Source organism: Rana temporaria, chromosome 7 (assembly GCF_905171775.1).
Source record: "Rana temporaria chromosome 7, aRanTem1.1, whole genome shotgun sequence".
Taxonomy (NCBI): Eukaryota; Metazoa; Chordata; class Amphibia; order Anura; family Ranidae; genus Rana; species Rana temporaria.
The window spans coordinates 17473554-17496486 of record NC_053495.1 but is presented as its reverse complement, the minus strand read 5'-3'; the positions used below and the strand labels follow the sequence as shown (position 1 = coordinate 17496486).

General features: G+C 46.5%; 1 protein-coding gene across 3 annotated transcripts in view; it reads right to left on the bottom strand.

Annotated features, from left to right (window-relative positions):
* PLXNA1 (plexin A1) overlaps positions 1–22933 on the bottom strand; it is a 460603-nt gene that overhangs the window by 117658 nt on the left and 320012 nt on the right. For all 3 annotated transcript variants that reach the window (XM_040358985.1, XM_040358987.1, XM_040358986.1), the window contains exon 10: positions 9345–9545. In XM_040358985.1, coding sequence (XP_040214919.1) covers positions 9345–9545 — 201 coding nt within the window. The remainder of the gene's footprint in view (positions 1–9344; positions 9546–22933) is intronic.

The following is a 22933-nucleotide window of genomic DNA, read 5'->3' as shown; positions in this document are numbered from 1 at the left end:
CCAAACTTTCTACAAAGGGCCAGTTTAATATCATTTAGACATCGGGGGACTGAACTGTGTCCAGCGGGAGTTTAAAGAATTACACAGTGTCTTTGGTTAGTAAAAAAAAAAGGACAAGTTCCCCATAGCTGGTATCAGTGGGAGGAATAGTGCCCCAACATTAGTATCAGTGGGAGGAATAGTGACCCATCATTGGTATCAATGGGAGGAATAGTGACCCATCAGTGGTATCAATGGGAGGAATAGTGTCCCATCATTGGTATCAATTGGAGGAATAGTGGTCCCATCATTGGTATCAATGGGAGGAATAGTGGTCCCATCATTGGTATCAATGGGAGGAATAGTGTCCCATCATTGGAATCAATGGGAGGAATAGTGTCCCATCATTGGTATCAATGGGAGGAATAGTGTCCCATCATTGGTATCAATGGGAGGAATAGTGTCCCATCATTGGTATCAGTGGGAGGAATAGTGTCCCATCATTGGTATCAATGGGAGGAATAGTTTCCCATCATTGGTATCAATGGGAGGAATAGTGTCCCATCATTGGTATCAATGGGAGGAATAATGCCCCATCATTGGTATCAATGGGAGGAATAGTGACCCATCATTGGTATCAATGGGAGGAATAGTGACCTATCATTGGCATTAGTGGGAGGAATAGTGCCCCAACATTGGTATTAGTGGGAGGTATAATGACCCATCAACGGTATCAGTGGGAAAAATAATGCCACATCATTGGGAGGAAAAATTACAAATGGGAATTTAGCTCAAGAGTGAAGAGAAATAAAAATCACTGCATAATCACCGTTTTAGATGGGGTCTACAAACTTTAACAAAGGGCTAGTTTACGGTCCTTGAGACTTTAGGGGACCGGGCTATGACCAGTGGGATTAGAAAATGTGGGAGTAAACAATGTCCTTTTTTTGGTGACAGCGGGAGGAATAGTGTCCCATAATTGGTATTAGTGGGAGGAATAGTGCCCCATCATTGGTGGTGGTGGGAGGAAACACTGGTGTCGGAGGGAGGAATAGTGACCCACCATTGGTGTCGGAGGGAGGAATAGTGACCCACCATTGGTGTCGGAGGGAGGAATAGTGACCCACCATTGGTGTCGGAGGGAGGAATAGTGACCCACCATTGGTGTCAATGGGAGGAATAGTGACCCACCATTGGTGTCAATGGGAGGAATAGTGACCCACCATTGGTGTCAATGGGAGGAATAGTGACCCACCATTGGTGTCAATGGGAGGAATAGTGACCCACCATTGGTGTCAATGGGAGGAATAGTGACCCACCATTGGTGTCAATGGGAGGAATAGTGACCCACCATTGGTGTCAATGGGAGGAATAGTGACCCACCATTGGTGTCAATGGGAGGAATAGTGACCCACCATTGGTGTCAATGGGAGGAATAGTGACCCACCATTGGTGTCAATGGGAGGAATAGTGACCAATATATGGTGTCAGTGGAAGGAATAGTGCCCTTTCGTTGTTGTCAATGAGGAATAGTGCTCCATGGTTGGTGTCCATGGAAGGAATAGTCCCCCCAAGGGCCGAAAAAGGCAAGCAAAAGGGCCACAGTTTGGCAACCAAGATCATCTGCAGGCAGTGGGCAGAGACCATCAGCATCTTATACATCAGGCTCCAGAGTTACTGTACATATGCGTCAAAGAAAGCGTCCGACCTGCACAGTCACTATGCATGCATAATGAATGGAAGACATTTCCAGGTGTCGACAACGCTTAGGAATTAGGCCATTTGAATAGTAGGGTTGTCAGCCGGACCACGGAACTAGCATCAGAATCCAGGGAACAGGATGACCAGGTAATTTCTCTTTATTCACCCTGCAAACAATTATTTTTGACTTGACACACTATGCCCTGTATGCTTCTGATCATCAGCCAATGACCGTGAAGAAATGGCGGTCAGCTTTGGAGGCCGCTGAGGTATGGCAGCTCACGGGGCATCAAAACACACGCAGCGATGAGCGATCGCCGAGGCAGATAGAGAGGAGAACTGGGAAGAGAGGAAGCGGCTGCCGGGCAGCCTGGAACAACATCCGTCCCGGGAGACGTCTTGTCCGTCAATATATTAGATCTGGATTTTCTTGGCTGGAGAGCTTTGCAAACACAATTAATCTACCGAGGGTTGGTGCAGCGAACTCCTCTCATGGATTTCACGCTCTCATTGACCCGGCTTCTGCTTACTCTGAATTTGGAGATAAAAATTTCCTGAAAGGGGTATTTTCCAGCTCCCCCCTACCTCCCCTACCACATACGATCCTCCAACAAGCAGAACCGCATCTGCTTTCCACTCCGATGCTTGGCAGACGGGCACCTCTGGACCTCAGAACCCCAAACCACACACAGAACATACAAGCTTTATTTATAAAGGGGGCTTCTACACCAAAGATTCTTTCAACTGATCTGTCTGAAAAGTTTAAAATCCTACAGGTTTTCATGCCGTCACTCACCGTAACTGGTGCTTGGTATTTACCTGCATGTTAGTGGGCTGGCAGCACTGCTCTTATTTTCATTGCCTAGATCAGGGGTATCCAAACTTTCCAAGCAAAGGGCCAGGTTAGTGTCCTTCAGAATTTAGGTGGGTTGGACTGTGGCCATGAAGAGTACAAAATGCCCCATCAGTAGGAGTAAATGATCCCCCATCATTGGTAGGAATTGTACCCCATTGTTGGTGTCATTAATCTCCATTGTTAGTTTCATAGGGAGAAACTGTGCCTCATAGGTGGTGCCCCATCGGGTGAGGTCACTGGGAGGAACCGTGCCCCATCGGGTGAGGTCACTGGGAGGAACCGTGCCCCATCGGGTGAGGTCACTGGGAGGAACCGTGCCCCATCGGGTGAGGTCACTGGGAGGAACCGTGCCCCATCGGGTGAGGTCACTGGGAGGAACCGTGCCCCATCGGGTGAGGTCACTGGGAGGAACCGTGCCCCATCGGGTGAGGTCACTGGGAGGAACCGTGCCCCATCGGGTGAGGTCACTGGGAGGAACCGTGCCCCATCGGTGAGGTCACTGGGAGGAACCGTGCCCCATCGGGTGAGGTCACTAGGAGGAACCGTGCCCCATCGGTGAGGTCATTGGGAGGAACTGTGCCCCATCGGTGAGGTCATTGGGAGGAACCGTGCCCCATCGGTGAGGTCACTGGGAGGAACCGTGCCCCATCAGTGAGGTCACTGGGAGGAACCGTGCCCCATCAGTGAGGTCACTGGGAGGAACCGTGCCCCATCAGTGAGGTCACTGGAAGGAACCGTGCCCCATCAGTGAGGTCACTGGGAGGAACTGTGCCCCATCGTTGGGTGTCATTTGGGGGGGGGGGGAATTGTGCCCTTCATTGGTGTCAGTGAATAAAAAAAGTGCCCCGAGGGATGTATAAAAGCAAAGTTTGGAGACCGCTGCTCTAGAGGTTAGACACACAATCATCTGAATGATCATGAGCCCGTCTCTCACACACCAGCAATAAGTCAGTACTACTGGCCCATAAGTGACCTCGAAGGCCTTGGAGGATGTTATGGCAAGAGATTGAGGACAGTTTTAGGGCTGAAGAACCCCCCAGTATTGGTCAATTTCAACAGCTTTGTATTTAAAGAAACAATTAAAAATCTAATTCTATCACATGACCAGATTAACCCTTTAAGGGTGACAGCCCGACCCAGTTCCTGGACCACCCCAATCATTCATTGGATTTCAGTTATTTCAATCATGGCGGCTCAGCATCACATGTGGGTGTTACCCAAGGTGGTCTGTCTAGGAACACCCACTCCTCCAGATGGACATCAACCCATCAAGGAATAATTGCACAACTCCTCCCAAGAGTCAGCCTACTGAGGCAAGGGTGCTGTGCTGTTTTCAGGAGGTCGTGTACAGCCCCCCGTCGGCCCCTCCCACCAGTTATGATCTGCCTACATTGCATAGAGAAGAATATAGAGCCAATGATGTCATCACTGGGTCTAAAATAAATTATAAACTGAAAATGAGATTGAAAAATGTCATTAGCATGTTGATGAGGCAGGAAAACTAGAAGTGGATTAAACTTTCAGCTTTAAGAACCTCTAGTCTTTAGGAACTCTTGTACTTCTCAGGATGACATCTTTGCACTCTGCAGGAAACAATATATGGAAAAGACAACACACAGACCACGGGGAGGAACGATCCTTTAAAACAGTTCACTGAAAAGCATTTAACAAAACGCACTTACTGACCTGTAAAACAAGCCCTGGAACGTATAAATCTCGCCGCTCCCTTATGGCTTCCTACTGCAAAACCATAAAACGTAATATGGATTTCTGCAAACACACATCTCCATGAAGCGCACAGCGTAGACACCCCTCGCATCCCGGCTCCTCACACCATAGCCAATAAAACTGTCAGCTCATAAACGGTCAATGAAGGGGGGAGGGGGGGTTCCATATTTAAATGGCTTCACTTTATTGACTTGCACGGGACCTCCTGCAGCTTTTATAGCAAGTGTGTTTTCTTTCCCTGCTTTACAGCCAAGTCTTCCTATTCTCCAGGGAAGAATTGTTTATATCCACAGTCATTGGAAAATTAGATTTTTTGTAAAACCCTCGCTCTGTGTTCATTGGAGGACACAGCTCTGCTTTAGATCACCACCTATCGGGTATAGTGCCACCTGCAGGAGATGAGGATATAAAGCAGAGTTGTGTCTTATAATGGATTCTATAAGGCGATTCTTTCATATTTGCCTTATAGAAGAGTTCCAGGTATGTATATTATTACATGATACATTGATCAAACTTGGGTATATATATATTAGGGTGACCACATTTCCAAACTACCATTCAGGGACACCCCCATTCCCAAAAATCAGCTTGTGCTGTAACGAATCACAGTACAGTAATTGGACACAAGAGGCAGGATTTATGATTTCTCCAATCACAAGCAGGGGGCGGGGACTGTGCTCCTCCAGGCATTCCCGACCAGGACAAGTACAGTTAGTGAGTAAAGCGGTGATGTGGCGGCCTTTTTTTGGGGGCATTAGTTTGGCTTGGGGGGTGGCTGTGTCAGTTTCATTCCGGGACACTGTATTGTCCTGGAATGAAGGTGCCCGGGACAGACCTGCAAAATGCGGGACTGTCCTGGGCAAACCGGGACACGTGGTCACCCGAATTTTTATTTATATATATATATATATATATATATATATACATATACATATACATACACACACACACACACACACACACATTATATATATATATATATATACACACACACACACTCAAGTATAAGCTGACCCGAATACAAGCAGAGGCACCAAATTTTACCACAAAAAACTGGGAAAACGTATTGACTCGGGTATAAGCCTAGGGTGTCCATCTGCATGCCTCACTGTGCCCATAACCTCACTGTCCCCATGCCTAGACTGACGTTTAACATGGGAGTCTATGGAAGGGGTGCCCGGCTTTGAAAAATCGGTTCTCCCCAGCCGTAGATCCCCCAGACAACAAACTTTGCACACTTGTAGAGGAGAAATGGATCTACATGTGTGCCGGGTCCAGGGGACCTACGACCAGCCAGTACCAGGCCCCCAAAGTCACCGGAGAAATGACCGTTTAACATGGGAGTCTATGGAAGGGGTGCCCGGCTTTGAAAAAAATTGGTGCTCCCCGGCCGTAGGTCCCCCGGCCAACAAACTTCGCACACTTGTAGATGAAGAGTTGGGCTACATTTGTTTGGGGTCCAGGCAGAGCAATTTGATTGCCCTGGACAAAGAGCCCCATGCCTAGGATGACAAATTTTTCCACAAAGATTTGGCTTTTTTTAAATATGCATCAAAAGGAGGAGGTCCCAAGCAAGCAGTGTTTCTTAAACGGGGTGCTGTATTTGTCTGCCCTGTGGGCGCCAAGAGCATGGAACCCAGTTTGCCAAGAATTAGGGGGTGCTCTGATGTGATGGGGTCATCTGAAAGGTGGATCAGTGGTCAAGGGGGGGCCTGCAAAATGCTCCCGAACGCCAAGGGGGGCCGCAAAACACTCCAGACGCCAAAGGGAGCCACAAAACACTCCCGACGCCACGGGGGGCCGGTAAAAACTCCCGACGCCAAGGGGGGCCGGTAAAAACTCCCGACGCCAAGGGGGGCCGGTAAAAACTCCCGACGCCAAGGGGGGCCGGTAAAAACTCCCGACGCCAAGGGGGGCCGGTAAAAACTCCCGACGCCAAGGGGGGCCGGTAAAAACTCCCGACGCCAAGGGGGGGCCGGTAAAAACTCCCGACGCCAAGGGGGGCCGGTAAAAACTCCCGACGCCAAGGGGGGCCGGTAAAAACTCCCGACGCCAAGGGGGGCCGGTAAAAACTCCCGACGCCAAGGGGGGGCCGGTAAAAACTCCCGACGCCAAGGGGGGCCGGTAAAAACTCCCGACGCCAAGGGGGGCCGGTAAAAACTCCCGACGCCAAGGGGGGCCGGTAAAAACTCCCGACGCCAAGGGGGGCCGGTAAAAACTCCAGATCTCAAGGGGGGTCGGTAAAAACTCCCGAACACCAAGGGGGCCAGTAAAAATTCCCGAACGCCAAGGGGCCGGTAAAAATTCCCAAATGCCAAGGGGCCGGTAAAAATTTCCAAACGCCAAGCGGGCCGGGGTAAAAACTCCCGAATGCCAAGGGGGCCGGGGTAAAAACTCCCGAATGCCAAGGGGCCGGGGTAAAAACTCCCGAATGCCAAGGGGCCGGGGTAAAAACTCCCAACATGAATGGGGGGACTCCACATAGACTGCAGGGCCTCAAGATTTTGCACAGTTTTTAATACCAAGAAAGTTACCAGCACTTTCAATTTCATGGAGTGCTAATTACTTTTTTTGGGTAGTGTTTGGTGTGTGGGGCAAAGGATGAGCCCGGGCCTAGTGCCTGCCAACCAATGTTCCACACAGGTGACTCAGCTATAGGCTTGGGGGCAGCGCACCTTATTGTTCATATATATTGTGACCTGTCAGGAAGGGATAAAAGGCCCATTTTAATCTCATTAATGGCCAACTCCCCGCTGTCAGCATACAATCTTGGGACACGACACGCACCAGCCATCAAGACACAATGCAGCAGAGACGAGGCATATGTGAACGAGGACAGTGAAAATACTTCGCTCTGCCTGAACACACAGAGATCTGTAGAGAAAACACTCAAAATGGAGCAACAAAATGGGTTTAGTAAAAGTGGCTTCAGACTGTGCACAAGGCGAGAGATAAAACCTGAATCTGAATGTGGAAATCCCTTTAAAAACTCTGTGGTTGACTTCCTCTTCTCGGGATTATAGTCGGTGCAGTTGTGCTTTTCTATTTTCCTTTCTGCATTTATAAAACCTCCTGAGTCCCTTTGGGAGAAAAACACTATGCAAATAAATGTAAGTGGAAATATCCAGAGAAATAGGAAGAAGCGCGGGGACCGCAAGCCGCCCACGCAGGACAACTTCCCCACGCACAAATATAATATGAAAAACACGCAGTCCGGCAGATACACAGGATACACAGGACAGGCATCATTCAGCAATACATGGATCACTGTATGAAGGTTATGTGCCGCTCAATCTGGGGGGGGGTCATTCACGCCTTGGCATCCCGGTGTGCCGTGTTAACCACTTGTCTACTAGTGCAAAATTTTTGGGTTTTTTTTTGTACACATTTTTTTGTCACATTTTTATTTTTATTTTTTTTAAACAGAGTGCTAGTATAAAGTCAAACCCCCCCAAAAAATATGTTTTCTGAAAGCAGAAATCCTGGAGATTAAAATGGTGGTTGTTTCAATCTTTTAAATCGTACAATATTTGCACAGCTATTTATCAAATGCATATTTTTGGTAAAATATAAAAGATGATGTTGCATCGAACAAACAGATACCAAACATGTCAAGCATTAATATTGTGCTTTTGTGAAATGACAAACCACATTATTAAAAATCCTAATATACAGATGAAATAGTCATCTGTATATTATGATTTGTAATAATTTTCTATATTTTTTGACATTTTTTTTTTCTGCATCTTCTCTGAAGCCACTATATGCCTTACAGCTCCTGAAGAAGCAATTAGCGAAACATGTTGAGCCAACAGCCATTTATATAGCTTTCTGTGCATTATATTGTTCGTTATCATGCTGTGATCATTTTTTTTTTTAAGTGTATTTTGTGCGTGTACTCAAGAGAGGAACCGGACTGCAGGAGTTGGGAGTAGGCAGGCCTCCCCCAGAGGCAATCTGCCACCTTTCTCCATGCCCCGGGTGGCAATGGTGTGTGAGGGGGTCCTCCCACACAGCCCGCCCTACCTGCTCCGCTTTGAAGCCCAACGGGGCAGAGGGACTCCCTATAAGGGAGTGAGAGGATTTGCCCGCTCAACCAGCCCCGTTAGTCCTTCGCCTTTCTTTTTAGAGACCGCATGGTCAAAGTGCGTGCATGTTAACCCAATTTCGAGTGCGTGTAAGTGTGGTGGTTTTTGTGGGAGGGGGGTGGGCGTACTAAGCGCAGGCTTACCTCGCATTGCACACCCACCGGGAGCCGGGCTGAGACCACCAAACTCAATTCACATGTAGCGGAGACCGGGATCCGAACCCCTAGCTGCAGAGGTGAATGGCTTGTCAGCGCAGTGCCAATCGCGTTGAGCCACCGCAGCTCCCCTGCTGTGATCATTTAAACATGTTTGTTTGAGAGTTAATATTTGTTCACTCTTGTTAATTTTTCCATATTAATAAAAATATTTGTTCTTTTTTAAATGTTGTCATATTTGTGGCACCATAAAATTCCCCTTCTCCAGTTCTCCCTATACATTACTAAACTGGGATGTGGGCGATTTTGATCTTCTGAATTAGTGTGACTAGTTTAATATACCCTAAAACAGGAAGTTCTCGAACAAGGACCTTCATGGCAGGATCACTAGGGATTCACAGAGTTGGCCAAATATTGAGCCATGTATGGCCAACTAGGAAAAGGCTGCTATTGCAGGCTCCTCCACATGTGAACCCAAGATACACATCCCTCTTTTGTTCAGCCATTTCCCAGAATCCCTTGCTCGTGTAATTTCAGCGCCTGAGCTGCTGTTATAGAGAATATTGGCTATCAGTGATTTACGGATATGGGATCTGTCAGTCTCTAATGAATTGTCTCACGCTTTTCATCGGTCTGTCACTGATAAAGACAAACGTGGTTCTTATTACATACATGCCGTGTTCCAGCAATGATAACAACACCCCCTACTCTGCAACAGATTGAGGAGTTAAGGGGAGGGAAAAAAAAGATGCCATTGTCGACCGATCACAGAAAAGCATTTCCGCCATTCGCTGATGTCAAAGTATAAGAACGCTGTAGAGAAAAGCTACTTCTTACCGAAGTGTTCTGACATTGGATGCTGGTGCTGTTGAAGCGCAGAGCGGTGACGCGGGTCACACTCCCCGGGATGTGGAAGATGCACTCGTAGTTGCGCTGGCCCGACTGCGGCTGCGGGAGGTTCTTGGCGGTCAGTGTGATGGGTTTCACCACTCCAACAGGGATGTAGATTTGGGTTGAAGGCAGAATCTGAGGACAGTCCTGTTGGGGGAAGGAAAAAAAATAATAATTATGTTTTAGCCAAACGTAAAAAAAATATATATCTTTGAACTAAATTAATAGAACACATTGCATTACCAAATTACATTATTTTTAATAAAAGTACTTTGTATATTTAAAAAAAAAAAAAAAAAAGAAAAAAGTTCAAGCAGCTTAAGATCTCAAGAACTATGGCTATTAGAAGCATTATTGGTCATTAAAGTTATTCGAGGCTGCAGAAAGCCTACCGTTTCCAGAAAGAACTTTGGTGAGATGAAGAGGATGAACGAGACCCAACTATGATGGTGGCTCCAAGGTAATCGTCATATACAAAATCAAGACATTAAAACATTAAAGAAAACCTGCCATAAAAGACACGCAGAAACTGAATCCCCCCCTCCCCCCCCCCGGTTTGAGCATTCAGTAGGCTCCAGCCCTCCTCCAAACCCTGCACTTCCTGCTTCCCAGCTACACCCTTGCTTCTTCGTGGCAGAACAAGTTAAGAGGGGTGCACTGTGATGTAAGGGAGGGGAGGGTGCACCGTGATGTAAGGCAGGGGAGGTGCTTGACATCTAATGAAAGGGAGGGTGCACCGTGATGTAAGGGAGGGGAGGTGTTTGACATCTAATGTGAGGGAGGGGAGGGTGCACCGTGATGTAAGGGAGGGGAGGGTGCACCGTGATGTAAGGGAGGGGAGGGTGCACAGTGATGTAAGGCAGGGGAGGTGCTTGACATCTGATGTAAGGGAGGGTGCACCGTGATGTAAGGGAGGGGAGGTGTTTGACATCTGATGTAAGGGAGGGGAGGTGCTTGACATCTGATGTAAGGGAGGGGAGGGTGCACCGTGATGTAAGGGAGGGGAGGTGCTTGACATCTGCTGTAAGGGAGGGGAGGTGCTTGACATCTGCTGTAAGGGAGGGGAGGGCGCACCGTGATGTAAGGGAGGGGAGGGCGCACCGTGATGTAAGGGAGGGGAGGGTGCACCGTGATGTAAGGGAGGGGAGGGTGCACCGTGATGTAAGGGAGGGGAGGGTGCACCGTGATGTAAGGGAGGGGAGGGTGCACCGTGATGTAAGGGAGGGGAGGGTGCACCGTGATGTAAGGGAGGGGAGGGTGCACCGTGATGTAAGGGAGGGGAGGTGCTTGACATCTGATGTAAGGGTGCTCTGGACATCTAGAGTTACAGATACAGCTGGCCTTTTTTGGAGAAACATAATGCTGATGCGGCCTGCCAGGAAATGGAGTTGGACACCAGATATCTAAGCAATCCACCACCCACAAGTTCGCATGGACACTAAAATTCAGAAAACTGGAGAATTATGGCGGATAACGTATGGCAGAAAAAAGTTTGCATGTCTCTCCCTCTTGCCGACCGGATGAGCATGGAGTCACCCTCTCACCCGTGACTTATGTTTTGCAGCGTTTCCGACAGAGGAGGAGCAACACTTGGGTGATCTGATCAGCGGGGGAGCGACTCATACAAAGAAGGAAAGTGTTCTGGAACATTCTAGTGATCCTGTTGTGGGCGCGCACTCTCCAACTTGACATAATTCTAATGTAGAAAGCATCAAATAAAATGAAGTGCTGCTCTGCACACTTCTATATACCCCATCGATTTCAAGGTACCCCCTTCTACAAGATCAGTGTCAATGCTGTTGGCTCAACAGCCACTGGGCTCCTCTGCCCCAACATTGAAGATAGAGACGTCCCTCACTTAAAAAAAGGACAAGGACAAGCCTGCAAGATTGACATCATCCTAAGTGCCTAAGTCTTGCTCTGCACACCTAAATATACCCCACCGATTCCAAGGTATCCCCCTTCTGTAAGACCAATTACAGAGAGTCAATTTTGTTGGCTCAACAGCCACTGGGCTGCTCTGCCCCAACATTGGAGACAGACGTTCCTGCCTTTAAAAACAATTTTGCCCATCACTGATAACTGAACTGCAGTTGACTAGCTGCAGCAGCATTTAACGTCTTATGCCAGAAAACAGGGAGTCTGGCTGCGATCCTCTTGTAACCTCTAAAAGATCTATATTAGGTGGCTGAAGTTCCATCCAACATCTAACGAAGAGATGAGAGGTTCTAACCAATGCATGCTTAATGTGCCAACACCGCCCTTGCACTTCATCAGCAGATCATTGTAGCAGAGGCGGCAGATGCCAGCAGTTGGGAGTCTGAAAAAAATTCACCTCTCATCGTCCCTGCTTTAATGTCAGGCCTTCCTCCTCTGCTCACCATCCCCGCTATCTCCCTCCTGAAGTCTTGTCAATGCTTCGCTCTCATCTGCAGTGCGATCTGAAAACTCAATGATAATCCGCAAGACGTCAGGAGAAGCAATAAAGGATATTTGTTGCTGTATCAAACCCGATCTTGAAGGATCAGGCTAACATCTTATTACCCAGACAGTCCAACCAAAACCGATAATTATGGAAGGACCTTGGTTGGGTGATCGAAGATTTGCAGTCCAGGGACCTCGCCTGTGGAATGCACTACCAACCACCATCCGACTGGAGTCGGACCACTTGGCCTTCAGGAGAAAGATTAAAACCCATCTCTTCTGAGGTCAAGAGGTTCCTTACCCATGAAATGGATACAGCGCCCAGAGGCGATTCAGTTTGCATGTGTTGCGCTTTACAAGTCTCTCTCTCTCTCCCCAGTCCCCAGGCCTGCACACCCACCACAGCATTACAATGAGCCTTTTTTTAAAAATGCAATGGAAGGCATGAGGAGATCCAAGAGTCTAACGCCGGCCACACGTGTCGAATTTCCGAATTGATCACAATTTTTTCGACCATAAGTGTGGCCATAGCAATGACCGATTTTCATGCGACCATCGAATTTGAGTTGGTCTGGCATGTTGGAAATTTTTGGAAAAACAAACTTCTAATCCATGAAAGGGAAATCGTGCGAGAAATCGAATAAGAAACGCGCTGTGACCTGGAAAGTGGGGAAGATTCCCGACCACAAATTTTATTTTCCGTAACAGGAGGTGAAATTGAAGGCTTGGTTGGTCGAAATTTGAAATCGGATTACAAAACGCACTAATTTTCAATTGTTCAGAATTCGAACCATGTATAAGACTAGCATGAGCAAAAGACTGAATCCCTCCCTGTAGTCTCCATAACAAATGGAAGGTCGGGGGGTCTGCGGAGTCCTAGATTCCATTTACTGCTAAAATATTACTGTTGGGTGGGATGACCCTCCTAATGTTAAAAGTTGGCCGCAGACATTAGCTGGTGGCCATGCGTGAGAGCTAAACAATCTTTTCCTTCAGAGATATGTGCATAGACAGGCACGCTCATGTTACCCAAACCCCCGACTGATGTTCTCATTATCTTGGGGGGGGACCATTTGAGATCGAGGGTGAAAATCCGACTTGGCAGTTTGACTTTCCCCTAAGCATAATCAGCCAGCGGTGTCAGTCTTCATCCTGAGGGAGCCATAGCTCTAACCTTCCAAAAAAATAAAAGATTTTTAGTTCTAACAATTAGTGCTACATGGATAATCAGCCAAGGGTGCCTGCACCAGTCTGCGGGGAGCCATAACTCTGACCCCTCCAAAAAAAGAAGATATTTCAGTTCTATTAGTCCTGCAACTGTAAACCGCTCCATCACACCCCTAAAATCCCATGTGAATAATCCCTATGGAATGGAACAATGGGTGTTCTATGGTGCAAAACATACACCAGCAGCTAGCTATGTACTGTAGACCAATGACAGCGATGTGATACAGTGCCTTGAAAAAGTATTCATACCCCTTGAAATTGTCCAAATTTTGTCATGTTACAACTAAAAACGTAAATGTATTTTATGTGATAGACCAGGGGTCTCCAAACTATGGCCCTCCAGTTGTTCAGGAACTAAAATTCCCATCATGCTTAGTCGTGTCTGTGAATGTCAGAGTTTTACAATGCCTCATGGGAAATGTAGTTCCGAAAAACAGCTGGAGGGCCGCAGTTTGGAGATCCTTGTGATAGACCAACACAAAGTGGCACATAATTGAAAGGAAAATTATAAATAATTTTCTATTTTTTTTTTATACAAATAAATATGTGAAAAGTGTGGTGTGCATTTGTATGGCGCCCCCCGGAGTCAATACTTTGTAGAACCGCCTTTCGCTGCAATTACAGCTGAACGTCTTTCTGGGGAGGTCTCTACCAGCTTTGCACATCTAGAGAGGGACATTTTTGCTCATTCTTATTTGAAAAATATCTCAAGCTTTGTCAGATTGGATGGAGAGCGTCTGTGAACAGCAATTTTCAAGTCTTGCCACAGACTCTGTTGTGACCTCTTAGGAAGTATACTGTACCTATATGTCTATAACCTGTATCTAGCACTATATACACTATATTGCCAAAAGTATTGGGACTCCTGCCTTTACACACACATGACCGTTAATGGCATCCCAGTCTTAGTCTGTAGGGTTCAATATTGAGTTGACCCACCCTTTGCAGCTATAACAGCTTCAACTCTTCTGGGAAGGCCGTCCACAAGGTTTAGGAGTGTGTCTATGGGAAGGTTTGACCGTTCTTCCAGAAGCACATCTGTGAGGTTAGGCACTGATGTTGGACCAGAAGACCTGGCTCACAGTCTCCGATCTAATTCATCCCAATGGTGTTCTATGGGGTTGAGGTCAGGACTCTTTGCAGGCTATTCAAGTTCCTCCACCCCAAACTCGCTCATCTACACTATATTGCCGAAGTATTGGGCTACCCCCCTCCCCCAAATCATTTGGTGGAGGGGGGATTATAGTGTGGGGTTGTTTTTTAGGGGTTAGGATTGGCCCCTTAGTTCCAGTGAAGGGAACTCTTAATGCATCAGCATACCAAGACATTTTGGACAATTTCATGCCCCCAACTTTGTGGAAACAGTTTGGGGACGGCCCCTTCCTGTTCCAACATGACTGCGCACCAGTGCGCAAAGCAAGCTCCATAAAGACATGGATGAGGGAGTCAATTGTTATGGATTTATTTCTGGTCCGGGAGATATTTTATCCTGGAGATACAGAAAAATAAAGACTTTAAACCAGCTATGACTTCTCTAGATAGCAATGACACAACGGTCAGCACTCCAACAGCAGAAGGCAAAGTGGGAAAATATGAACAGGATAAAAAAAAAAAAAAAAAAAAGCGCCCAAGTCTCTTACTCATAAGTCTGGAAAGCAAGTTAGCAAAGCAGAGATCGTGGTAGCAGATGGAGTCAGATTATAATGAACGGGATCAGCACAATTCTGCGCATTTCACACTCCTCGTGCCTGGCACAAGGAAAGATCAGGGTGGAGGAGAGAGGAAGCAGGATGGAGACAGAGCTCCGCGGATAATGTGGAGCCATCTGGTCACTTCAGTCGCTGAATACAGAGACGATATAGGACACAGCTGTATCACAGCTCAGGAGTCAATCAGAGAGATGTACGTGAATGCCACTTGTTTTATAACGTAATCTCAAATTATACCTGGCAACACCAATCAGATCTCAGAGAAGTAACACATTTTTTTTTTTTTGGTCAACTGGCTACAACAAGCAGGACAAAGGTCATCAACACATTTCAGGGGTAACATAATCCCCCAAAGGGGCTGGGTGAAATGGCAGAATGTTAAACTCATAGGTGCTCTAGCAGGCAGTACAGTAGATATGCCCCCCGAAAAACACACTGGATATCTTCTGCTTGTAAGCAGTTGAACAATAAAGACGATCAGGCCCTGGATCACCAACTGGTGGCACACTACTTTCCAGAGGGGACCTTTGTAGTTCCGGCATCCACCAGCAGGTGTTTACCAGCTCATCAGCTCCACCTAGTGCTGGCTGCTGGGAGGGTATTTAGTCCCTCTTCTAGTACTCCTTGCTCCAGTGTTTTACTTGCTGACAGATACTGCTAGCCATAATGTTATTTCTGCTCTTTAATCGTGCTTTCTGCTTGGTACCTTTACCCTGAACCTTGCTGCCTGTTTGGTTCCCCCTTCCTACGTAGATTTGGCCATCCTTGCTGCCGCTCCGGGACAAAGACTTTGGACTCCAAAAGATTTTTCATTTGGCGCTCTCTTTACCTTTTTACACATACGTTTTTATTGTTGTCAGTGTCCACATTTTTCTAGTGACCACTATCGCAAGACAGGATGTGATGGGAAATGAAAGTGATATTAAAGTCTTTTTTTTTATATTAAAAAATAAACAAACACGTCATAGTTATCTGCTCTGTGCAGTGATTTTACACAGAGCAGCCCGGATCATCCTCTTCTCGGATCCCACGTTGGCACTCCTAGCCCCCCTCCTGCCCCCCACAGCAAGCAGCTTGCTATGGGGGCACCCGAGCTGAGCTGCTGCTCTGTATGTCCATTAAGACATGAAGCAGTGGCTCGGCCCCACCCCCGCCACCTCCTGATTGGCTCACTGGCTGTGATTGACAGCAGCAGGAGCCAAAGGCATAGAATGCATGAAGGTAATTGACCTTGTGTCTTTACAACCACTTTAATAAAATGTTAGTTGTCACTGGAACATGAATAGTGGGTAAATCTTCCAGGTGTGGACATGAGATCTGCTGACAGCTATGTAAATGTGAGTTTTCAGATACCTGGAGACTTTTCCCGGAGTGTCTCCTGTGAAGGGAAATCTTAACAAGAGACAGCACAATAAAAAAAAAGAAGAGTATATTATATATATATATATATATATATATATATATATATATATCTCTATCTCTATCTATCTATCTATATCTATATATATACATCTCTCTCTCTCTATATATATATATATATATATATATATATATATATATATATATATATATATATATATATATATATATATATATATATATATATATATATATATATATATATATATATATATATATATATATATATATATATATATATATATATATCTATATCTATATATATATCTATATATATATATCTATTTTTTTTTTTTAATTTTAACTCTCTGCACACGCTTTCACACGAAAAAAAACCATCACATTTCTGCATCCACGAGGGATGAGCTTAGGCATATTTGGATCCTAGGCTGAACCTACCTGAGCAATCCTGCCAGCAAGGTGCCACTGTGCTGGGCCAATCATTAGTGACTCCTTGTATATGTACGGCTGCAGAACCCTGGCTACAGATGATTGTTTCAGTACAGGTGACCTCTTCCTGGTGGGCCTTGCTCAGGTGGGTTCAGACTGTGATTCGGACACACCTGAGGTAATCACTACTCTCTACTAGATTCCATGTGTTCAATTATACATAAAAATATATATGCATAAGCACCACTCTCTGTAGTTCTCAAGAGTGGGAGGTTACAGAGCACAGAATCATGTAGCAAGAGGTTGTAGTCCTGTAGTGTATGTGTAAAACCTGCTGCAAGGAACTGAAAACCCTCCTTATTCTAACAAGGAGACTGCTGGGATTTAAGCCAATCCAATTCTTTATTAAACTGTTTCCAATGCAGAGCTGACAGCCAATCGTGGAAGTCAAAGAACAGGTCAGGGGTAACTTGCCCCCTAAACAGCAGCTGGTGGAATTATTGTTGCCATATTGGCAATGGGGCAGTGGAGGGAGGTGAGGCTTCAGAGAGAAGACCATCCTGGAGCCCGTTTGTCTTGAGGTTCATAACCAAGATTGTATAATATTTGACTAACCTGTCTGATCTGATGAAAGATCAACCCCAAATTTTCCACCAAGATACCTGTAGAAATCACCTGCCTGCCATAACACAATCTCAATCTCCTGCTTGTAACTGCTAAGTATATGTTTGCGGTGAGCAGAGAAGCAGCTGACATACAACAACACACAACTCCCTCTGGGCCCTCAGGATCTCCTTTAGAAACTCTGATGCAATTCACCAACTTTATTGCAGGGTCAGGCCAAGTGGGACGAGACCAGAAGAGAGAAGCGAGCCTCGGAGACGGCAACCTTCGCAGCTCTAAGTACAGGGGGAGGCCCGCATGGGCAAACTAATAACATGTTTTGATGCAGAAAGGCCCAGAGGCAAAATATCTGCATGGAGATCCCAGGAGCCGGGTAGTTCAGGAACCACTGGCTACAAAGTACAGCTCTCATAGCACAAACAGGAAAACGAATCCAATAAAATTCAATGCATTTTGATCCTAAGTGGGCTTCTTTTCTCTGAGGCTGCAGGGGGGCTCACACCTTATGGTGCTTGAGTTCTATGTTCAAGTCCCACCAGCCACATAGGGTGCCCACATTTCCAAACTACCATTCAGGGACACCCTTCCTTCCCAAAAATCAGCTTGTAACCAATCACAGCACAGTGATGGAAGAAATCATAAATCCTGCCAATCACAAGCAGGGGGCGGGATTGTGCTCCTCCAGGCAATCCCGGCCAGGACAAGTACTGTCAGTGAGTAAAGCGGTGATGGGCTGGCCTTTTTTGGGGACATCAGATTGGCCCTGGGGGGGGGGGGGGGGGGGGGGCTGTGTCAGTTTCATTCCGGGACAATGTAGTGTCCTGGAATGAATGTGCCTGGACAGACCTGCAAAATGCGGGACTGTCCCGGGCAATCCGGGACACGTGGTCACCCTACAGCCACATTATATTCTGCATGGAGTTTGCATGTTTTCCCATTTTCTGTATGGGTTATGTTATGGGTTCCCTTGCCATGTAAACTAGAATATTGGCCTAAAGTAGAGGAAAGTCAGTATGATCGGGGTGGCTTTTTATGGAACTGAATATATAACTTAAAGCGGAGGTTCACCCTGAAAAACAACTATATGCCATTACATCGAGCATACTGCTGACATCTGCAGTATGCTGGTTTTTTTTTTTGCTGTACTTACCATCTTATAGTTTTTTTCATCCGGGTCTGAGTTCTGACTCCCGCGGGGGAATAGGCGTTCCTAAGACGAGGCATAGATGATTGACGTGCGGGTAAAGCGCGTCACGCCTTCCGAAAATAAGAGCTCGGCTCTTTACGGCGCCTGCCGTGTAGAGCTGACTGTGCAGGTGCCGGATATTTTCGGAAGGCGTGACGCGCTTAACCCGCACGTCAATCATCTATGCCTCGTCTTAACGCCTACTCTCCGGGGGAGCGAGAACCCGGAAGCCGGGTGAAAACAACGATAAGACGGTAAGTACAGCAGAAAAAAATAAAATAATCCAGCATACTGTCGATGTCAACAGTATGCTGGATGTAACTGTATATAGATGTTTTAGGGTGAACCCCCACTTTAATAAGCTCTGGTAAGTTTGTGTACTGGAGTTCAGCTTTAAGCCATCTATGTTTTTGGTTGTTAGGAGGATGTCCTAACCCAGTGGTTATCAACCTCAGTCCTGAAGTACCCCCAACAGGCCATGTTTTGGAATTTTCTCTTAGATAAAATAGCTGTCCAAAATACCGAGCCATTGACTCAGATTTAAGTGGCCCGCAGATGGAAACATAACCTAAATGGGGCCTATGAGACCTGGATTGCTTACATGTGAGTGGCCAAGAGGAGGAAACAGCCTAGATGGGGTCTATGAGACCTAAAGTGTTTACATCTGAGCAGCCCAGAGGTTAAGACATAACTTAGACGGGGTCCATAAGAGCGCTTACATCCAAGTGGCCCAGAGGTGGAAAAACAACCTAGATGGAGTCAATGAGACCTAGCATGATAACATCTGAGCAGCCCAGAGGTTTTAAAACAACTTGGATGGGGTCTACAAGACCTTGGCAGCTCACAAAACACAGAGTCGTGAATGGCCAGGAAGAAAGGGAAGGCAGAGACACAACCTCAGTGCTGGGATCTAGGAGACGTAGAGTGCTTCTGAGTGGTACGGAAGTGGAGACACAACCTAGATGGGATTTAGGAGACCCAGACTGCTTACGTCTAAGTGGCTCAAAGTTGGAAACAAAACCTAGATGAGGCCTATAAGACCTGGAGTGTTTATTTCTGAGCCTCCCGAAGGTGAAAAACAACCTAGATGGGGTCTTTGAGACCCTGGAGTGCTTACACCTGAACGGCCCAGAGATGGAAACACAACCTAGATGGGGTCTAAGAAACCTAAAAGTGCTTATATCTTCGGAGGCCCAGCGGTGGGGACACAATCTGCATGGAGTCTACCAGACTAGAATGCATACATCTTAGCACCCCAGAGGTGAAGACATAACCTACATAGGGCCCATGAGAGGGCTTACATCCGCTTTGGCCCACAAATGAAGAAACAACCTAGATGAGTCTACCAGACCTACAGTGTTTACCTCTGAGCAACCCAGAGGTGAAGACACACTTGATTGGGTCTATGACAGTGCTTATATTCAAGTGTCCAAGAACTGGCGAAACAACCTAAATGGGGGTCAATGAAACCAAGCGTGCCAACATTTGTGCAGCCCAGAGGTTGAGAAACAATCTCGATAGGGTCTACAAGACCTGGAACACTTACATCTGAGCAGCCTAGAGATGGCTTTTTGAGACCTAGAGGGCTCTTTCGGACTACTCATTGAGTGTTCCAAAGAGATGTATTAGGAGCTGTGACCACTTGGTTTTGTTATACTTTGGTGGAGAATTGGCTTTACTTTGCTAATAAAAAGGAACATAAATAATTAATATATGAATGTAAAGGTTACATGACAAGGAGTAACTTTGAAGACTTTCACTGTTGCACCCTCCTGTGTCTGGATGATACTCCGCATTCTATCAGAGCAGAATTTAGAATAGATAAGAGTTCAGTCTTATAATAAATGTCTCGGTGCCTCGCTACGGACAGGTTACAAGCAAGAATCTCCCATTACAATTCTGTTCAGTAATCACGTTTGGGGCACCCACCCCATGATTGGCCCCCGCCAGACCAGGACGCACTCGCTCTCAATCAGGCCCCATTCATTTCTCACTTAGGCCCGAGTGAGACGGCGGCTGTGTTCTGCGGGAGCAACGCATTAATATTCCTCGCCATGGACGGGGGGGGCATAAATCCGGCTCATTGCAAACTCCAAACAAAGGAAAATGCAATTTCAACAGCTGCAAAGTGGCACCAGAGGGACCCTCTCAGGAGATGGGTTGAGGGCCAGAGCCGTCAAGAGCGATATTAAGCGGATGACGAAGCTGGCGGATTTATGATGCCGCCGTATGATTAAGTCGTGTTAGGTGATAAAGACAGGTGTGGAAAAAAAAAAGCGGCCCTGCGAATGAGAGGTAAATCATTTATATCAGTCAAACAGCATTAATAAGCTTTCCTAATCCACAGCGAGCAACGCGCCGCGGCATAAAATGCTCCATTCGCCTTAACGCGGCTTTAATATATGGGCTGACATGTGACCTTCAACTAATTAAATGTTTTTAACCTCGTTTATTAAAAAACGTTTATGGCGTTCATAGCAGCCAATCAGATGCTTTCATGTGCTTTCCCACGCTAAAAAAGTGGACAATAAAGAGAACAACGCGTAACGCGGTGGCGTAACGTTGGTGTGGATGGTGAAATTAAAGTGACCCTGTCGTCCAGCCCATGCAGAGTATCTTTAAAGCCCAACTCCTAACACCACTTATACTTACCTTCAGAGCGTGCCCCCCACCTATCCTTCCTTCACAGCAAAATACCCGGTGTGGGAGTCAACATTGGATCCATAATGTCCTCTCTCCATCATGGTGATGAGCCATTGGGCCCCAATACTCCATCATGGGAGGAGGTTACAGGCTCACCCCCCCCCCCCCCATATCTGGAAGCACTGCAAAGGTGGGCAGGGCCACTGATAAGGGGGTAGCACCTGTCCTCCAGGTTTATAATGCCGGGAGCGGGGCTTAAGATCAGGTGATCGCTATTATCGCGTGATCCAAAAACTCCAGACCACAAGGAGTGTTTAGGTTAGGCGACAGTAAATGTGCTGGGAGCATGTTTTCGGCACAGGTGTATTGGCAGCAATTCATGCAAATATGCGCCCCCTCGCCGATAAGGACCAGGTGCCGAAAGGTGGCATATTTGCGTATGGCTGGCGCCAAGGGGTTAAAGGGATGCATTTTTCTTAAGCATTTCTTGGGCTAAAAACACCAATAATGGCCAACAAATTTATTTATTAAAATTCATGAATTTAAAAAGCTGAATACAAACATATCGATTAGATAGAGATTATATATATATATATATATATATATATATATATATATATATATATATATATATATATATATATACACATACATATACATATACATATACATATACACATATACACACACACACACACACACACACACACACACACACACATATATATATATATATTTATATTAAAAACTGTAATTTTTGGTTTTCCGCCAATTTCATCAATTCCTTTTGGGTATTACATGAAAAGCTAATCATTGTAAGCACCCCCCTGTCAGTGGTGAATGGTTTGTCTCAACCCTCCAATCAGTGGCGGCTGGTGCTCAATTTCCATGGGGGTATGGGGGCGGGGTTTAGCCCGCAGCCCCCCCAATCCAGCTAGCCCCCCCCCCCCCCCCCCCGGTCGCTCGATTACTGCATTGCTCGCCTTTCGCACGCCAGCCACGCACTTAATCCCATCTAGGTTGCGGCTACGGTGGCTTCACCCAGTGTCTCCTCCAAAGTACTACCAGTTGCTTCTCCTCCCGGCCAATCAGGACTTAGGACTCGCTGCCAATCAGGTCTCAGGACTCACTTCCCGATTGGCTGGCAGGAGAAACGGGAAGACATTAGCGAATATCAATTTGCTATTGTCACACAACTGGGGGGGGGGGCTCCGGGACAGGAAGCCAATTAGAGCCTAAAGCTCTAATCACGCGCTTCAAAAAAAAAAAAAAATGGAATCCATGCGTCCGGCATATAGATTAGGGGCTGGGCCCATGGATTAGGGGGCCGCCACTGCCTCCAATTGCTAAATCTTCAGGAAAGTTTGTTCTGCTAAAAAAAAAAAAAAAAAAAAAATTACTGGCTGGATCACAAGATGAAAATAAAGGAAAGAAAGCCTAAAAAATAAAAACGAATGCAGCCATCACATCCAAGTAATAAGTTGCAATTTAATACAGTAAATATTCGCGTCTGTGTTTAATCCCGCTTCACATACGTCTCTAATATGAAATGATGGTCTCTTCAGGAGGAAGGCATTGGAAGGCCGTGTCAGGAAATCACACCTGTGCCGGCTCCATGGAAGGGACTGGTAGGACGGGAGACCCGGGGAAGCTGGCAGAACAGCTGATGGAGCAGAATCGGCGGCACCTGGAGACGCAGCATCTGTGACCTGGCACACGGGATGAACATGTTAGGTCTGCAGATGTAAATATTGTGATCGCAGCCAGGCAGCTGAATCAGGAGCAGCCAACAAAAGAGGAAAAAAAAAATCTCCGATGCGGCTAGAAAGGGCGAACGTGTGCCAGAGACAACCATTTTGTGAACAGAATGGCGATGGGGCGCTAAAGCGTCGTTTTTTTTCATTGTGAGTGGT